The sequence below is a fragment of the Geotrypetes seraphini genome, chromosome 6, assembly GCF_902459505.1.
Source record: "Geotrypetes seraphini chromosome 6, aGeoSer1.1, whole genome shotgun sequence".
Lineage (NCBI taxonomy): Eukaryota > Metazoa > Chordata > Amphibia > Gymnophiona > Dermophiidae > Geotrypetes > Geotrypetes seraphini.
Genome location: NC_047089.1, coordinates 230185380 through 230199347, shown reverse-complemented (window position 1 = coordinate 230199347; position 13968 = coordinate 230185380). Strand labels below are relative to the sequence as shown.

Genomic DNA, 13968 nt, shown 5'->3' with positions numbered 1-13968 from the left:
AAACGTCGGTCTGTACAGCTAAACACCATCCAGCCGATCGGTTACCTATTCAACTTCTCCTCCTGGATTTCTTTAAACTTGCTGACCACGAAGGAGCGAAAGATCTGCTCGATGTTCGTCCCCATGACGCTCCGCCTCTCCTCTTCGGTCCTCCGCCCTCCCACAATGCACTGGTCTATTCGCGCAGGCCTCGGTCCGCCGCCATCCCAAAACGCCCCATTCTCCTTTTGGGCGAGGACTCTATTGCCTTGCACTGCTGGTTGACATCACCGCCTATAAGGCTGAGATTTCCCCCCCCCCCCCCCCCCTCTAATCTTTTACTGGAGCGTTTTAGATTTTAGGAGGGTGGTTTAAAGTTTACTGTAGGTTTAATCAATAGAAAAGACTATTTATATTTGTATATTTTGATTAAATGCTAAAAGAAAGGAATACATTTATATATTTGATGTTATAATTCAAGTGACGTATTTAATTTCAAATGTGTTTTTATTTGTACACTTGATGTGAGATTAAAAAATGAATAAAGAATTTAAAAAAATAGATTTTTTTTGTTTTAAAGCAATCTTTCAGAAAACACAGTATTATTTCATTAGACTAGAAAACAGTAATATAAATGCTAGGAGAACAGCAAAATCTCTCCGGGAGAGTCGTTTAATTGGATATTTCACTGCGCAGGCGCTGCGTTGAGCTTTCCCAGCCAATCTGTACTCTGCCAAGTGGTTAAAAAGGCCGCCTACAGTAGACGTAGAGGTCATCTTTGATATGGGTAGTTTTTAGGGAAATATTTTAGGCTGGTTTCGTACACAGGGTCGGAGTACAAAGTTCATGGGCTCCTGGTCGGTAGCAAAAAGCACCTCCTTTCCCTTCCTGGCCATAACCATAGGGCTATACTGGGCTGTTAAGCAAAGCTTTCTTTGGTAATGAGAAGCCTGTCCCCCTCCTCACGCTCCTTAAGACCCCCTGGGCCTAGCTCCGTTCTTCCTATATGGATATCATGTTTGGCTTGGTATCAGTCACCCAAAAAGGGAAATGTAAACTGGTTTGTGGCTGAAATATTTTGTATCATTTTAATGTCGACTTCCGCCTCTCCACTCCCCCCCCCCCTCAAATCGAGAATAGAGTTGCTCGCGATGTAAAGATTTGCCCTTAGGAAAGATGGCTGCCTAGTGGTGGCGGGGGTCGACTCGAGTCACGTGATGAAGCACCGCGCGAGAGAACGGTGCTATGTACTGTAGTTCACTTATATGCTCCACGTGCAACATAGGAAAATAATCGCTTATTAGGTAAGAAAATACGGAATCGGGGTTTGGGATTAACTTATGAAAAGAAGCATACCGCTTTATCTGCCAAGGTTTTGCGGCTTATTAGCATGAATCTTTTGTATATTTTGCTGACTTTGGGCTGTTCTGTAGTAGTTATCATGGATCAGCTCTCTGCCTTTTGCTGCTGTATTCAGGTATGCAAGTGATGACAAATATTAGGTCTCTTGCTTGTGCTCTGTATTCTGGAAAATATCCCCTTTGTTGTGTGATATGCCACGAAATAGGCTAAAAATATCTATTTGAGTCAGTTTTGTTAGGGCTAGATTCACTAAGCCCACCGATCAAGTCCCGACCACTTTGCGACCACTTAGAATGATTCAAACATGACCATACACAAGTAAATAAAGCTACTGCTTTGTGCTGCTTTTAAAGATTTAAGGAGGTAAATCATACTGAAAATAGTGATTTAGCACTCCAGAGTGAGATTTTCTAGACCTTACATTAAGGGGTACCACTAGTTTTTCAAAGGCCAGGCCGGCTGCAGGCAAATTCTTAAAACCATTAATAGAAAAGCTGTTTTTTAAATTCTTTACTGGTGATTGACACACCAGCCTGCAAGTGTTCCTGAACCACAGTTGGGCCTTCCTTAAGTCCTCTAAGTTGCTTCTGTGGTCAGCAGTGATTGACAGGTTGCCTCCAACTGGCCATGGAGCCTTTCTGTCTCATCCTATCTGCAACAAAGGGAAGATCTTGTGGCTAGCTGGAGACAACCTGTCTTAGTTGCTGCTAGGCACCAAAGACAAGTTGGTGATGGGCTGTGTAAATGAGAATAAAACTGAATTTTTAATCTGTAACAGGGATGCTGTCAGGGCTAGTCCTGCCAGGTGTTGAGGGCTAGAGGCACCTAGAGAAAGGGAGTGATACTGCTCAAATGTGCTAGATGTGGGTGGGTGGGAGCAAGAGGGAAAAGACTTGGGATGGGAAGGTAGGAAGAGAATCAATGGACTCAGGAAGAAAGGGAGGGAGATATGCTAGTGATTGGGGGGCAGGTATATAGAGGGGGATAGTGAGACACAGAAGGGTAATGCTGAATGGGAAGGGGTTATAGACACTGGGGCAATAGAAAAGGATGGTATTTAGCAATGGAATTTCTACATCAACCCCAGAGAAATGCCATGCTGAAAAAATAGTGGGATAGGGTTGGAGAGGGCAAATAGAACGTAATCCAAAAAACAAGACAAACAACCCCACGGTAAATATACAGAAGAAAAGAAGTGGGGAAGGAACAGTACACATCAACCTGAGATAGAATTGAGTTTATTAAATGCAATCATTTATTAAATACAACACGCATAGAAATATCTTGCATATCCTTTCAGACCTGACACAGTCTGTGTTTCGACCTCAAAACTGAAGCCTGCATCAGGGGTATAGATAGTGATCTAGAAAAATACATATACACTTATCACAATCAAAAACAGAGATCAAATAAAAAGTTTTTTAAAATAAAATTTTGGAGTTGTTCACTAAAAAAACAAGCATGACAGAGTTTGAACAAGCGTGGGATGAATACAGAGGATCTCTAATCGGAAAATAATGGGTATATATTGAAGGAACTAAGGCCAGTACTGGGCAGACTTGCATGGTCTGTGTCCCATATATGGACATTTCGTTGAGGACGGGCTGGGGAAGGCTTCGATGGCTGGGATGGTTAAGATGGGCTGGAGTGAGCTTTGAAGGAGACTCCAGTAGTTAGAGCCTAAGCACACTACTGAGCAGGGCTTTGGGTTTCTGGCCCAGAAATATCTAAGAAAAGGGACCATTTAAATTAAGGGCCTGTTTTACAAAGCCACGTGGCAACAGCCCCGAAGCCCTTTAAATCTCTGTGGGCTTCAGGGCCATTACCGCAGCTTTGTAAAACAGGCCCTAAATGATTAATTTATGGAGCATGTATGGTTGCGCAGACTGGATGGACCATTCAGGTCTTTATCTGCCATCATTTACTATGTTACTATGTAATAAACTCAATTCTATCTCAAGTTGATGTATACGGTTCCCTCCCCACTTATTTTCTTCTGAGGGCAAATAGAAAGCAGAAATAAAAGTTACTGGGATCAAAATGAATGGAAAATAAAATGCTCATAAAGATAGAAAAGTTATTTTATTTTGAACTTACAATATTAACTGCTGTATGTCAGTTTTTAGAACTGTACCTTTCAGATATCTCACATTTCAATTTCTTTAGTAATGCTGTTTATGCAGAGCAGAAATATGGAGTCGGTCTACAACAATTTTGGAGTTGGCAAAAACATACAGATTTCAGTTTCAAAATAAAAAATTTAAATAGTGTATTGAATGCTTTTATTTGGATTTTTGTTCAAACCTCAAATACACTGTGTGATCTATTAGAGCTAATTTTGTACATAAAGCCTATGGGATCCTATTACAAAGGCGCGGTATACCGTGCGTTAAACCGCCTGCCGCGCTAGTACATAACGCCTCCATTGATGAGGCGTTAGGATTTTAGGCTGCCGTGGGGGTTAGCGCTAACCCCCGTAGCGCGCCTTGATAAAAGGAGCCCTATGTTTCTGTAATTACAGTTCTCTTAGTAGGAGTGGGGTTGGACAGTAATAAAATAGGAATTTAGAATTGGAATTGAAGGTTTGGTCGGTGTTCAGACTCTGTGTCCCTGATGTAGAGTTTGACTTCTTAAAATTTCCTGTTCATTTTTTTTGCATTCATATCTCTAGTACTGATTTTGTTTCCTTGTTTCTTAGTCGTTTTGTGCATGTGTGGTATTCTGCTAGCATGTAGTTTCTATATAGCAGTCTCCTTTGCTCTATTTTCTACTATATGGTATATTGGTGTTCTAGGTCCCAATGTAATATTTATCTAGCTGCATTTTCATTGGTAAGGTTGTTCTTTTGAGTCTTGGGAATTAGTGCTGTTTATGGTATATTTTATTTGTCGGGTCTGAGTGTGGGCTTATAGAAGAAGGCAAACGCATTGGAAAGGGTGTAGAACAGGGGTGGGCAACTCCGGTCTTCGAGGGCCGGAATCCAGTCGGGTTTTCAGGATTTCCCCAATGAATATACATGAGATCTATTTGCATGCACTGCTTTCAATGCATATTAATTGGGGAAATCCTGAAAACCCAACTGGATTCCGGCCCTCAAGGACCGGAGTTGCCCACCCCTGGTGTAGAACTTCAGGAGCAGGTATCGCTGAAAGTGATGGCCTGGGGAAGGGAGGAAGCTCTATGCTTGCAGCTGTTGGCTATGAGAGATAGGTAGACCACAGGAGGGGAAGGGAATAGACTGGAATTGGCTTGGGAGGGTAGGAATGGGAAGGGTCTGGACAAAGTGACCTATAGGCAAGAAGCTAAGGGAGAATTAGAGGGGAGGGGGTGACCTTTATGTAAGACCAACTTAAGGGTAAGTATATATGATAGTTCCAGGACCAGCTCCCCCAGAAGCATAGGTGCCAGTCCCTAATATTTTTCCCTGTAACTCTTCAGATCTGAGGCAGCAAGCTCCAGTCTTCTGAATACTTTGCAGGACACTTGTCTGAAGAGCTTCTGCACCTCCGTCCCTTCCCTATTGTAATGCTTCCAATCAGATACCTGTTGGCCAAGGAGCACCGGGGGGGGGAGTTCGTGGAAAGACGTTGGCTGGAATATTTCAATTGAATAAAATACCACAAATTTTATCTTTTAATCCCAGAGGAAGGCTCTTTTTTTGCAAAACATGGTACTGTGTTGGGTTTATTTGTGACAGTAAACTTTGCTTTGGTTGCTGGACCTGAAAAGAAGAGTTATATTTTTGACCCTGTTTTTTCTCACCTTAGGAAGAGCAGTGTTTGTATGTTCAGCTGTTTTATCTGTCTGTGTTTATGGATCACTAATATATTGTGCAAAAAATTAAAAATAATTATAATTCCTAAATGTTGACCTCTGAAGCCCAGCCTCCCAGTTGGTAATGTGGCTGACTAACTTGGTAGTGTTTTTTTATTCCTTATGAATTAACTCATTCACAGTTAAACATTGAAGTAATGATAGCAGATCTGTGTGTACAGAATTGCAGGGCTATGCAGTCCTAAAAAAAAGTGTTCTAGAGAGATTGTACTGACAAGAGCTGAAGATCTTTGATGGAGACTGGAGTTTGATTCTTTAGTCCCTTAACTCTTGCTGTTCATATGGTCTGTTGTCATACAGTTGGTTTATAGGTAAATGTGTTTAGTGGCCAATTGATGGAAGGCCAGAAAGACATACTTTTTCCTTGACTTGCTTCTTCATACCCAGCTGACCTATCCATCGTACCTTTGTTCTGTATCCGTCATCTTTCCTTCTTTATTCCAATGCTTAAGCACAACAAAACATTGTGTATGCCAGTGGTTCCCAATCCTGTCCTGGAGGGCCACCAGGCCAGTCGGGTTTTCAGGGTAGCCCTAATGAATATGCATGAGAGAGATTTGCATATAATGGAAGTGAGAGGCATGCAAATCTGCTCCATGCATATTCATTAGGGCTATCCTGAAAACCCGATTGGCCTGGTGGTCCTCCAGAACAGGTTGGGAACCACTGATGTATGCTGCTTGATTAAGTGAACACAACCTCATTCATTCACCAAATTCATGCCCAAAGCCACTCTAATCAAATGCATGATCTTGGAATCGTATGTTAATATCATTTCCCACTCCTAGGGGCATATTATCAAGGAAGGTGCTTCAATTTCTGCTCTCTTATCAGGCTGTTAAACTTTGGTCCATATTACATGGAGATATTAACATATTGAAAGATTGATTCTTATAATTCAACTTTTCTTTTTCATAGATATATCTTGATTAGATAAAGTAACTATGCTGCAATATTATGATGTCATTCTTAGATAAATAATCTAGTTATTCTTTACATAATCCCCTGTGAACCTATTTTGGGACATAGCAGAACATAAGCAATTAAAATCTATATCTGTTGGTTAAGGCCCACATGTTTAAGACAGCTACTTCCTTAAAGAAAGTGGTTTAATTTCATTCAACATGTCGGAACCAACATTTTGTGGATAGGTTGGGTACTATACTACTTATCTATTGTGATATTAGTGTTTCTGTGTTTGAAATTGGGCAAAAACTGTTCAGCCAAAAAGCTTATGGTGTGTTTTGCAAGTGTGCTAGCCTGTAGTGTGTTCCCTGTATTTTATCATATGAATAAAGTGTTTTGTCATCCTTACAAACAAGTGATTTTTGAGCTTTGTGTTCTTGTTCCATGCAGCAATGTCAGATCAAGTGCTTGTGATTGGCAGTGGAGGAAGAGAGCACGCACTCGCCTGGAAGCTGACAGCATCTCCGCAAGTGAAACATGTCTTCGTTGCTCCAGGAAATGCAGGCACAGCAAACCAGGGAAAAATATCCAATTCAGGTAAAGAAATCTCGAGAGGCCAGTAATGCTCATGCAACAGATATTAAAGATTGTACCTACACAGTTCAGTGGCAAAACACCCATTTTATTAATCACAAATGTGTAGAGTTGTGCAAAGCTGAAACATCTGCTTCCCCTAGTATTAAAGGACTGGTTTGTCACTGAGAAATTAACACTTTTTTCTTTTCATAAAAATAAAAAAAAGATGGAAATAGAAACAAAATCCCTATTTTAAAAACTTCTAGTGCAGTGTGTCTAGTGATCCTTGTAAGGTTTGAAAGGTCAGGTCCCCCACAAGGTGAGGTTGTAGGGGTTACATGAGAGGCGCCCTTACAAACACCAGGTCCCAGGTTCAGTTCCCTCACAGAAGATTCACCAGGAGTAGAATCAAATACGAAACACAGCCAGAGGTGATTGCATAAAGAATATGTTATAGAAATAGGCTTACAGAAAAGCATTACAATTAAGGAGAGAGCAAAGCAATTTCCCTGCCTTACAGAGTTCAGAGGAAAATAGAGACATAGAAGCCTGAAGTTCCAGGGAGATCCAGAGAGAGATTGAGAAAGGGGGATGGGGTGATGGTCTAAGCTTTGGGTTCCATAGATAAAGAGAAGGATAGACAGAGAAAGAGAGATCTGAATGTGTGTTGCAGAGAGGAGGCTTTTATAGCTTGGAATCTTATTCTGAATATAGAAACTATTGTATGTCCCAGTATCTTTCTGTTTAGAATTTGTAAACTGTTTGAAACAATGGTTAATTTAGTTGATAAGGAAGGTGTGATACTTGCAGGCATGGTAGATGGGATTAGTCTCTGGCTTCTTTGTCCCATTCAAGCAGCCTATCTTCTTGATAAACAATCTAGTCTGGCTGGATGCTGAATTCTGTGCAGGAGCACAGAATTCTGCATCAACATTCCAGAGTCAGATAATTTCCCATAGGCCTTTGCTGACGTTAGTTCTGCCAACTGAAAATGCTGATTGCTAGCAATAGCTATGCTGACAATCCTGAACCATAGGGTTTTGCATCTGAACCCACAAATTGCTTGCAGAAAACTGTTAGTCATCTTTTCAACTGCATCTCCTTCCTAGGTAGACCCCTCAGTTTGTTTTCTGCAAGCAAGTTGCTCAGAGGTATTTCTGCTCTGCTCTAAGTGTTCAGTTGGAGGCTCGGTGTCCAGAGGCACCTACTTGTTGGATCTCTGCCTGGGAGAAGATGTAGACTCGCGGTGCTGATTGGAAGATAGCCAACGTTACGCCCATCTTTAAAAAGGGATCAAGAGGTGACCCGGGAAATTATAGACCGGTGAGTCTGACCTTGGTTCCGGGGAAAATGGCGGAAGCACTGATAAAAGAAAACATCAATGAACATTTTGAAAGAAACGAACTTCTGATAACCAGCCAACATGGTTTCTGCAGGGGGAGATCATGCCTGACTAACTTGGTTCCGGGGAAAATGACGGAAGCACTGATAAAAGAAAACATCAATGAACATTTTGAAAGAAACGAACTTCTGATAACCAGCCAACATGGTTTCTGCAGGGGGAGATCATGCCTGACTAACTTATTGCACTTCTTCGAAGGAATTAACAAACAGATGGACAGAGGAGACCCCATAGACATCATATACCTAGATTTCCAGAAAGCCTTTGACAAGGTGCCTCATGAACGTCTACTCCGGAAACTGAGGAACCATGGGGTGGACGGAGATGTGCATAGATGGATCAGAAACTGGTTAGAGGGTAGGAAACAGAGGGTAGAAACATAGAAACATAGAAAGATGATGGCAGATAAGGGCCATATAGCCCATCAAGTCTGCCCACACTATTTACCCACCCTCTTAAGTCTTCTGACCCCTTAAGTATAATTGTAATTATACTGTCACTCTACTGACCCACTCATTCAAGTCCTAGTGACCCTATCCCTTGGCATGACCTCGTAGGGATCCCACATGGGTATCCCATTTGTTCTTGAAGTCTGGGATGCTGCGTGCCTCGACCACCTGCACTGGAAGCTTGTTCCAATGCTCGATCACTCTCTCCGTGAAGAAGTACTTCCTTGCGTCTCCACGAAACTTCCCTCCCCTGAGTTTGAGCGGATGTCCTCTTGTGGTCGAGGGTCCCCTGAGAAGAAAGATATCCTCTTCCACCTCGACCCGTCCCATGATGTACTTAAATGTCTCAATCATGTCTCCCCTCTCCCTACGCTCTTCAAGAGTGTAGAGCTGCAATTTGCTCAGTCTTTCCTCGTACGGGAGACCCTTTAGCCCCGAGACCATCCTGGTGGCCATCCGCTGAACCGACTCAATTCTGAGCACATCCTTACGGTAATGTGGCCTCCAGAATTGCACACAGTACTCCAGATGAGGTCTCACCATGGCTCTGTACAATGGCATCATGACTTCAGGTTTCCTGTTGACGAAGCTTCTCTTGATACAACCTATCATCTGCCGTGCTTTAGATGAAGCCTTCTCCACTTGAGTGGCTGCTTTCATGTCAGCACTGATGATTACTCCTAAGTCTCGTTCTGCCGTAGTCCTGGTTAAAGTTTCTCCATTCAGGGTGTAAGTTCTGCAAGGATTTCCGTTACCGAGATGCATGACCTTACATTTCTTGGCGTTAAAGCCCAGCTGCCACATCAAGGACCAACTTTCTAAAGTACGCAGGTCTTGCTCCATAGCATCTTGTAGATTATGGCCGTTTACTATATTGCATAGTTTGGCGTCATCAGCGAATAAGGTTACTTTGCCTTGAAGCCCTTGAGTCAGATCCCCAATGAATATGTTGAAGAGGAGTGGGCCCAGGGTAGGGGTGAAGGGCCACTACTCAGACTGGAGAAAGGTCACGAGTGGTGTTCCGCAGGGCTCGGTGCTCGGGCCGCTGCTTTTTAACATATTCATAAATGATCTAGAAACAGGGACGAAGTGTGAGATAATAAAATTTGCGGACGACACCAAACTATTTAGTGGAGCTCAGACAAAGGAGGACTGCGAAGAATTGCAAAAAGACTTGGACAAACTAGGGGAATGGGCAGAGAGATGGCAGATGAAATTCAATGTTGAGAAGTGTAAAGTATTGCATATGGGAAGCAAAAACCCGAGGTATAATTATACGATGGGAGGGATGTTATTGACTGAGAGTACCCAAGAAAGGGACTTGGGAGTAATGGTGGACATGACAATGAAGCTGACTGCACAGTGTGCAGCTGCTGCTAAGAGAGCGAATAGAATGCTAGGTATAATCAAGAAGGGTATTACAACCAGAACGAAAGAAGTTATCCTGCCGCTGTATAGGGCAATGGTGCGTCCACATCTTGAGTACTGCGTCCAGTATTGATCACTGTACCTTAAGAAGGATATGGCGTTACTCGAGAGAGTTCAGAGGAGAGTGACACGACTGATTAAGGGGATGGAAAGCCTTTCATACGCTGAGAGATTGGAAAAACTGGGACTCTTTTCCCTGGAAAAGAGAAGATTAAGAGGGGGTTTGAAGGGCATAGAGAGAGTAGAGAGGGACAGATTCTTCAAACTTTCAGAAAATAAAAAAACAAGAGGGCATTCGGAAAAGTTGAAAGGGGACAAATTCAAAACAAATGCTAGGAAGTTCTTCTTTACACAACGTGTGGTGGACACCTGGAATGCGCTTCCAGAGGACGTAATAGGGCAGAGTACGGTACTGGGGTTTAAGAAAGGATTAGACAAATTCCTGCTGGAAAAGGGGATAGAGGGGTATAGATAGAAATTTACTGCACAGGTCCTGGACCTGTTGGGCCGCCACGTGAGCGGACTGCTGGGCGCGATGGACCTCAGGTCTGACCCAGCGGAGGCATTTCTTATGTTCTTAAGAATTTCCATACTGGGACAGACAAGACGGTCCATGAAGCCCAGTATCCTATTTCTAACAGTAGCCAACCCAGATTACAAGTACCTAGCAAGATCCCAAGTAGTAAAACAGCCCTCAGAGACAGCTTGCTTTTGTATTTTTGAAGCTCAGTCCCTGATTTATTCAGGAGCTTGAGTGCAGGCTATTTGATTCCTTCTCAGTCAGGCTGGGGTTAATAGTCAGCCAGCTTTATATCCCTCCCCCCCCAAAATCTTTGTGACAAGGTTTTCTGGGGATTGAGGCTTAGTCTGACCTCGGTCTGACTGGAAGCCTGAAGACTAGGTTTGTCCAGCAAATTTGAGGGAGATTTCTTTTCCATTTGTTCCAGCTGAATTCCTGTGCTGAAGCATGCAGGCACCATATGGCACAGTAAGTAAGGTGATTATAGCCTAAGGGGAAAATTGGGGGAAACAGCTTCAAAAGTTGAATTTGAAGCCTAGGTCCCCCTCCTCTATAACCCCTTTCCTTGCCTTTTTTGTTCTTTGGGGAAGTCTCTAGGGTTGATTTTGGCGCAATTTTGCTGGTGGCGGCCATCTTGGATTTTAAAGTCTTTTTTTTTTTTTTCTAAAGCCTCCATCTGCCTCAAACCCTCTCAAATTTGCTTAAAATTGACAGGGATGGACCCATAAGGTTTTTCTACCACTATATCATGCCAAGTACATGATGGATGGTCAGCTGAGGAACTTTCATGTCTCATGTGCAGCGGATGGACGGGAGTTTTCGGCTCAGCCTCTTCTGAGTCCTCCAGGGCTGGGGATCTGCAGTTGGTGTGTTCCTCGGGGAAGAGACCCTTTCCGGAGCTCTCCAAAGGTGCATTGATCAAGTGCAGACACACGGGGGCCATGGAGCCCAGGAGGACCCTGCTGGGGTCCTTGAGCCTCCCAGTACAAGGCTTTTGTGAGCTTCAAGTTTATTTATAGCTTGATATACCGGCCTCTCACCGGTTTCAAGAAGTGCACGCAGTGCGGTCAGGTGATCTCAATCACAGATCCGCACCATTGATGCCTCGTGGTGGTGGCGGCGGCACTGCGGTCGCAGGGTCTTCAAGTGGTCCCGTACCTCGATGACTGGCTCATCAAGGCACCGTCACAGCAGGAGGTTATTTCAGTGACCCAAGGACTGTTCCTTCAGCATCTAGACTTCGAGGTCAACTTCCCCAAGTCCCAGTTGTGCCCCTCTCAGTCTCTGCAGTTCATAAGGGTGGTGCTGGACATAGTTCGCCTCCGTTCGTTTCTGCCTCAGCCTTGGCAGGCTGCCCTCATTTGCCTGTGCCAGCAGGTCTCCTTTCAGGCTTCGGCCAAGCAGATGTGACTCCTTTTGCCAGACTTCATGCCTCAGTGGACCCTGGCGTCCCAGTGGAGACAGGACCAGGATCCCGCATCTCAGCACATTGCGGTGACTCCTCCTTGAAGCGTTTGCTCCGCTGGTGGACGCTCTCTTCCAATCTTTCCAGAGGTTTTCTCTTTCTCATGCCCCCGCCGCAGAAGGTCCTAACAACGGACTCCTCCGCGTATGCCTGGGGGGCTCACCTCGACGGCCTCTGGGTCTTTGCTCGAGCGCTGATCGTCACTGGAGCTTCAGGCCATTTATAATGCTTTGGTGGCCTTTCGGTATTTGCTTCAGGATCTGGTGCGCATGGACAACCAGGTGGCGATGTATTATGTGAACAAGCAGGGGGGTACGGGTTCTCTGTCTCTCTTTGCCGGGAGGCTCTTCGGCTCTGGGAGTGGGCGATATGTCACAACATCTTCCTTCGAGCGGTCTACATCCAAGGCAAGCAAAATTGCCTGGCGGACAGGTTGAGTCGTCTTCTCCAGCCGCACAAATGGTCCCTCCATTCCTCGACTCTGCATCAGGTGTTTGTTCGATGGGGGACGCCAAAGATAGATCTGTTCGCCTCGCCCTTCAACCACAAGTTGCCTCACTTCTGCTCCAGGATTTACTCCCTGGATCGTCTCGATGTGGATGCTTTCCATCTAGATTGGACGGGATGGTTCCTCTATATATTCCCTCCATTTCCTCTGATTCTGAAGACTCTCGTACAACTCAAGTCGGTCCACGCCACCATGATTTTGATAGCTCCTCGGTGGCCCAGACAGCCGTGGTTCTCCCTTCTCCTCCAACTCAGTGCCAGGGAGCCTCTGCTTCTGCCTGTATTTCCTTCTCTGCTGTCTCAAGAGTCGGGGTTTGCTGCTGCATCCCAATCTGCAGTCTCTACACTTAACGGCGTGGTTCCTTTCCACCTAACTCCCTCCTTCGGTTTTTCTCAGTCGGTGCGGGATGTCCTCGAGGCCTCTTGGAAGAGTTCCACTAGACCAGGGGTCTGCAACCTTTAAGACATAAAGAGCCACTTGGACCCGTTTTCGAAAAGAAAAAAAAACTTGGAGCCGCAAAACCATTATAAAACAAATCTAACACTGCATATATTGTTTCTTATATTAATGCTATATACAGGATCACTAAATTGAAAATAAAATCATTTTTCCTACCTTTGCTATTTGGTGATTTCATGAGTCTCTGGTTGCACTTTCTTCTTCTGACTGTGCATCCAATCTTTCTTCCTTTCTTTCAGCCTCCTGTATGTTTCCTCTCCTCCAGACCTCATTCTCTCCCCCAACTTTTTCTTTCTGTCTCCCTGTTCCCCCTTCTTTTTGTCTCCGTGCCCTCCCCCAAGCCACTCGGTTTGCTGCCACCGCAATCGGGGAACAGCCCCCAAGCCACCGCCGTCCCAAGCTTTCCCTGCAGAAGTGTTGCGCTGACCAGCATTCCGCTCCCTGACGTCAATTCTGACGTAGGAGAGGAAGTTCCGGGCCAACAAGGCATTTCTCCTCATTCCATCCAGCCTGAGCCCCATCTCTCCTTGATCCAGCATTTCCCTTCTGTGTCTGTCAGAATTACCATTCCACCTATTTTCCAGCATCACCCTTCTTTGTGTCCATCTCACCTATATCCCTATCTCACCACTTTTTCAGAATCTTCATTTGTCTCTGTCCTTATCTTTACGCCATGTTCACCATTTGCCCTTTCAATGTCTTTATCTCCCCCCCCCCCACTTTTTCAGCATTACTTCTATGTCTCTATTTCACCTCCTCTTCATGTCCCCTCTGTATCTCTATCCTTATTCAGTAGGTCCTGCTTACCCTTTCTCTTCTTTGTGTCACTATCTCCATTTTCAGCTTTCCCCCCTTTTCCTTTGTTACTGCACCCTGTAGCCAGAATTTTTCCACCCTCCCTCCACTCCGGCCCAGCCCAGTATGAAAGATTTCCTTTTGTTTCCCTCCCCTCTCTCTTTCTCTCTCTCTTCTCCTCCCTCGCCCACGAGTCCTGCATCTGGCCCTCTCCCTTCTACCTGCACCTGGCAACACCCCCCTGCTCCGCGGCTCTCTTCAGCAACTCGTCAGCAGCAGTGATCA

At 44.6% G+C, this 13968-nt stretch overlaps 2 protein-coding genes across 5 annotated transcripts in view; one reads left to right on the top strand and one right to left on the bottom strand.

The window, feature by feature from the left end:
* Positions 1–256, bottom strand: part of SON (SON DNA and RNA binding protein) — a 168944-nt gene extending 168688 nt beyond the window's left edge. For 2 of the 3 annotated variants that reach the window (XR_004539933.1, XR_004539932.1), the window contains exon 1: positions 46–255. Coding sequence is in view for 1 of the 3 variants with exons in the window: in XM_033949767.1 (XP_033805658.1) it covers positions 46–125 (80 nt within the window). In the remaining 2 variants the exon portion in view is untranslated. Of the gene's footprint in view, positions 1–45 lie in introns of all 3 variants that reach the window. The other variant, XM_033949767.1, reaches the window with a different exon arrangement.
* The window catches only part of LOC117362793 (trifunctional purine biosynthetic protein adenosine-3-like), a 97958-nt gene that overhangs the window by 216 nt on the left and 83774 nt on the right, over positions 1–13968 (top strand). The window contains exons 1-2 of one of the 2 annotated variants that reach the window (XM_033949769.1): positions 36–1283; positions 6532–6678. In XM_033949769.1, the coding sequence (XP_033805660.1) occupies positions 6534–6678 (145 nt within the window). In that variant the 5' untranslated portion in view covers positions 36–1283; positions 6532–6533. Of the gene's footprint in view, positions 1–35; positions 1284–6531; positions 6679–13968 lie in introns of those variants that run through there. The other variant, XM_033949770.1, reaches the window with a different exon arrangement.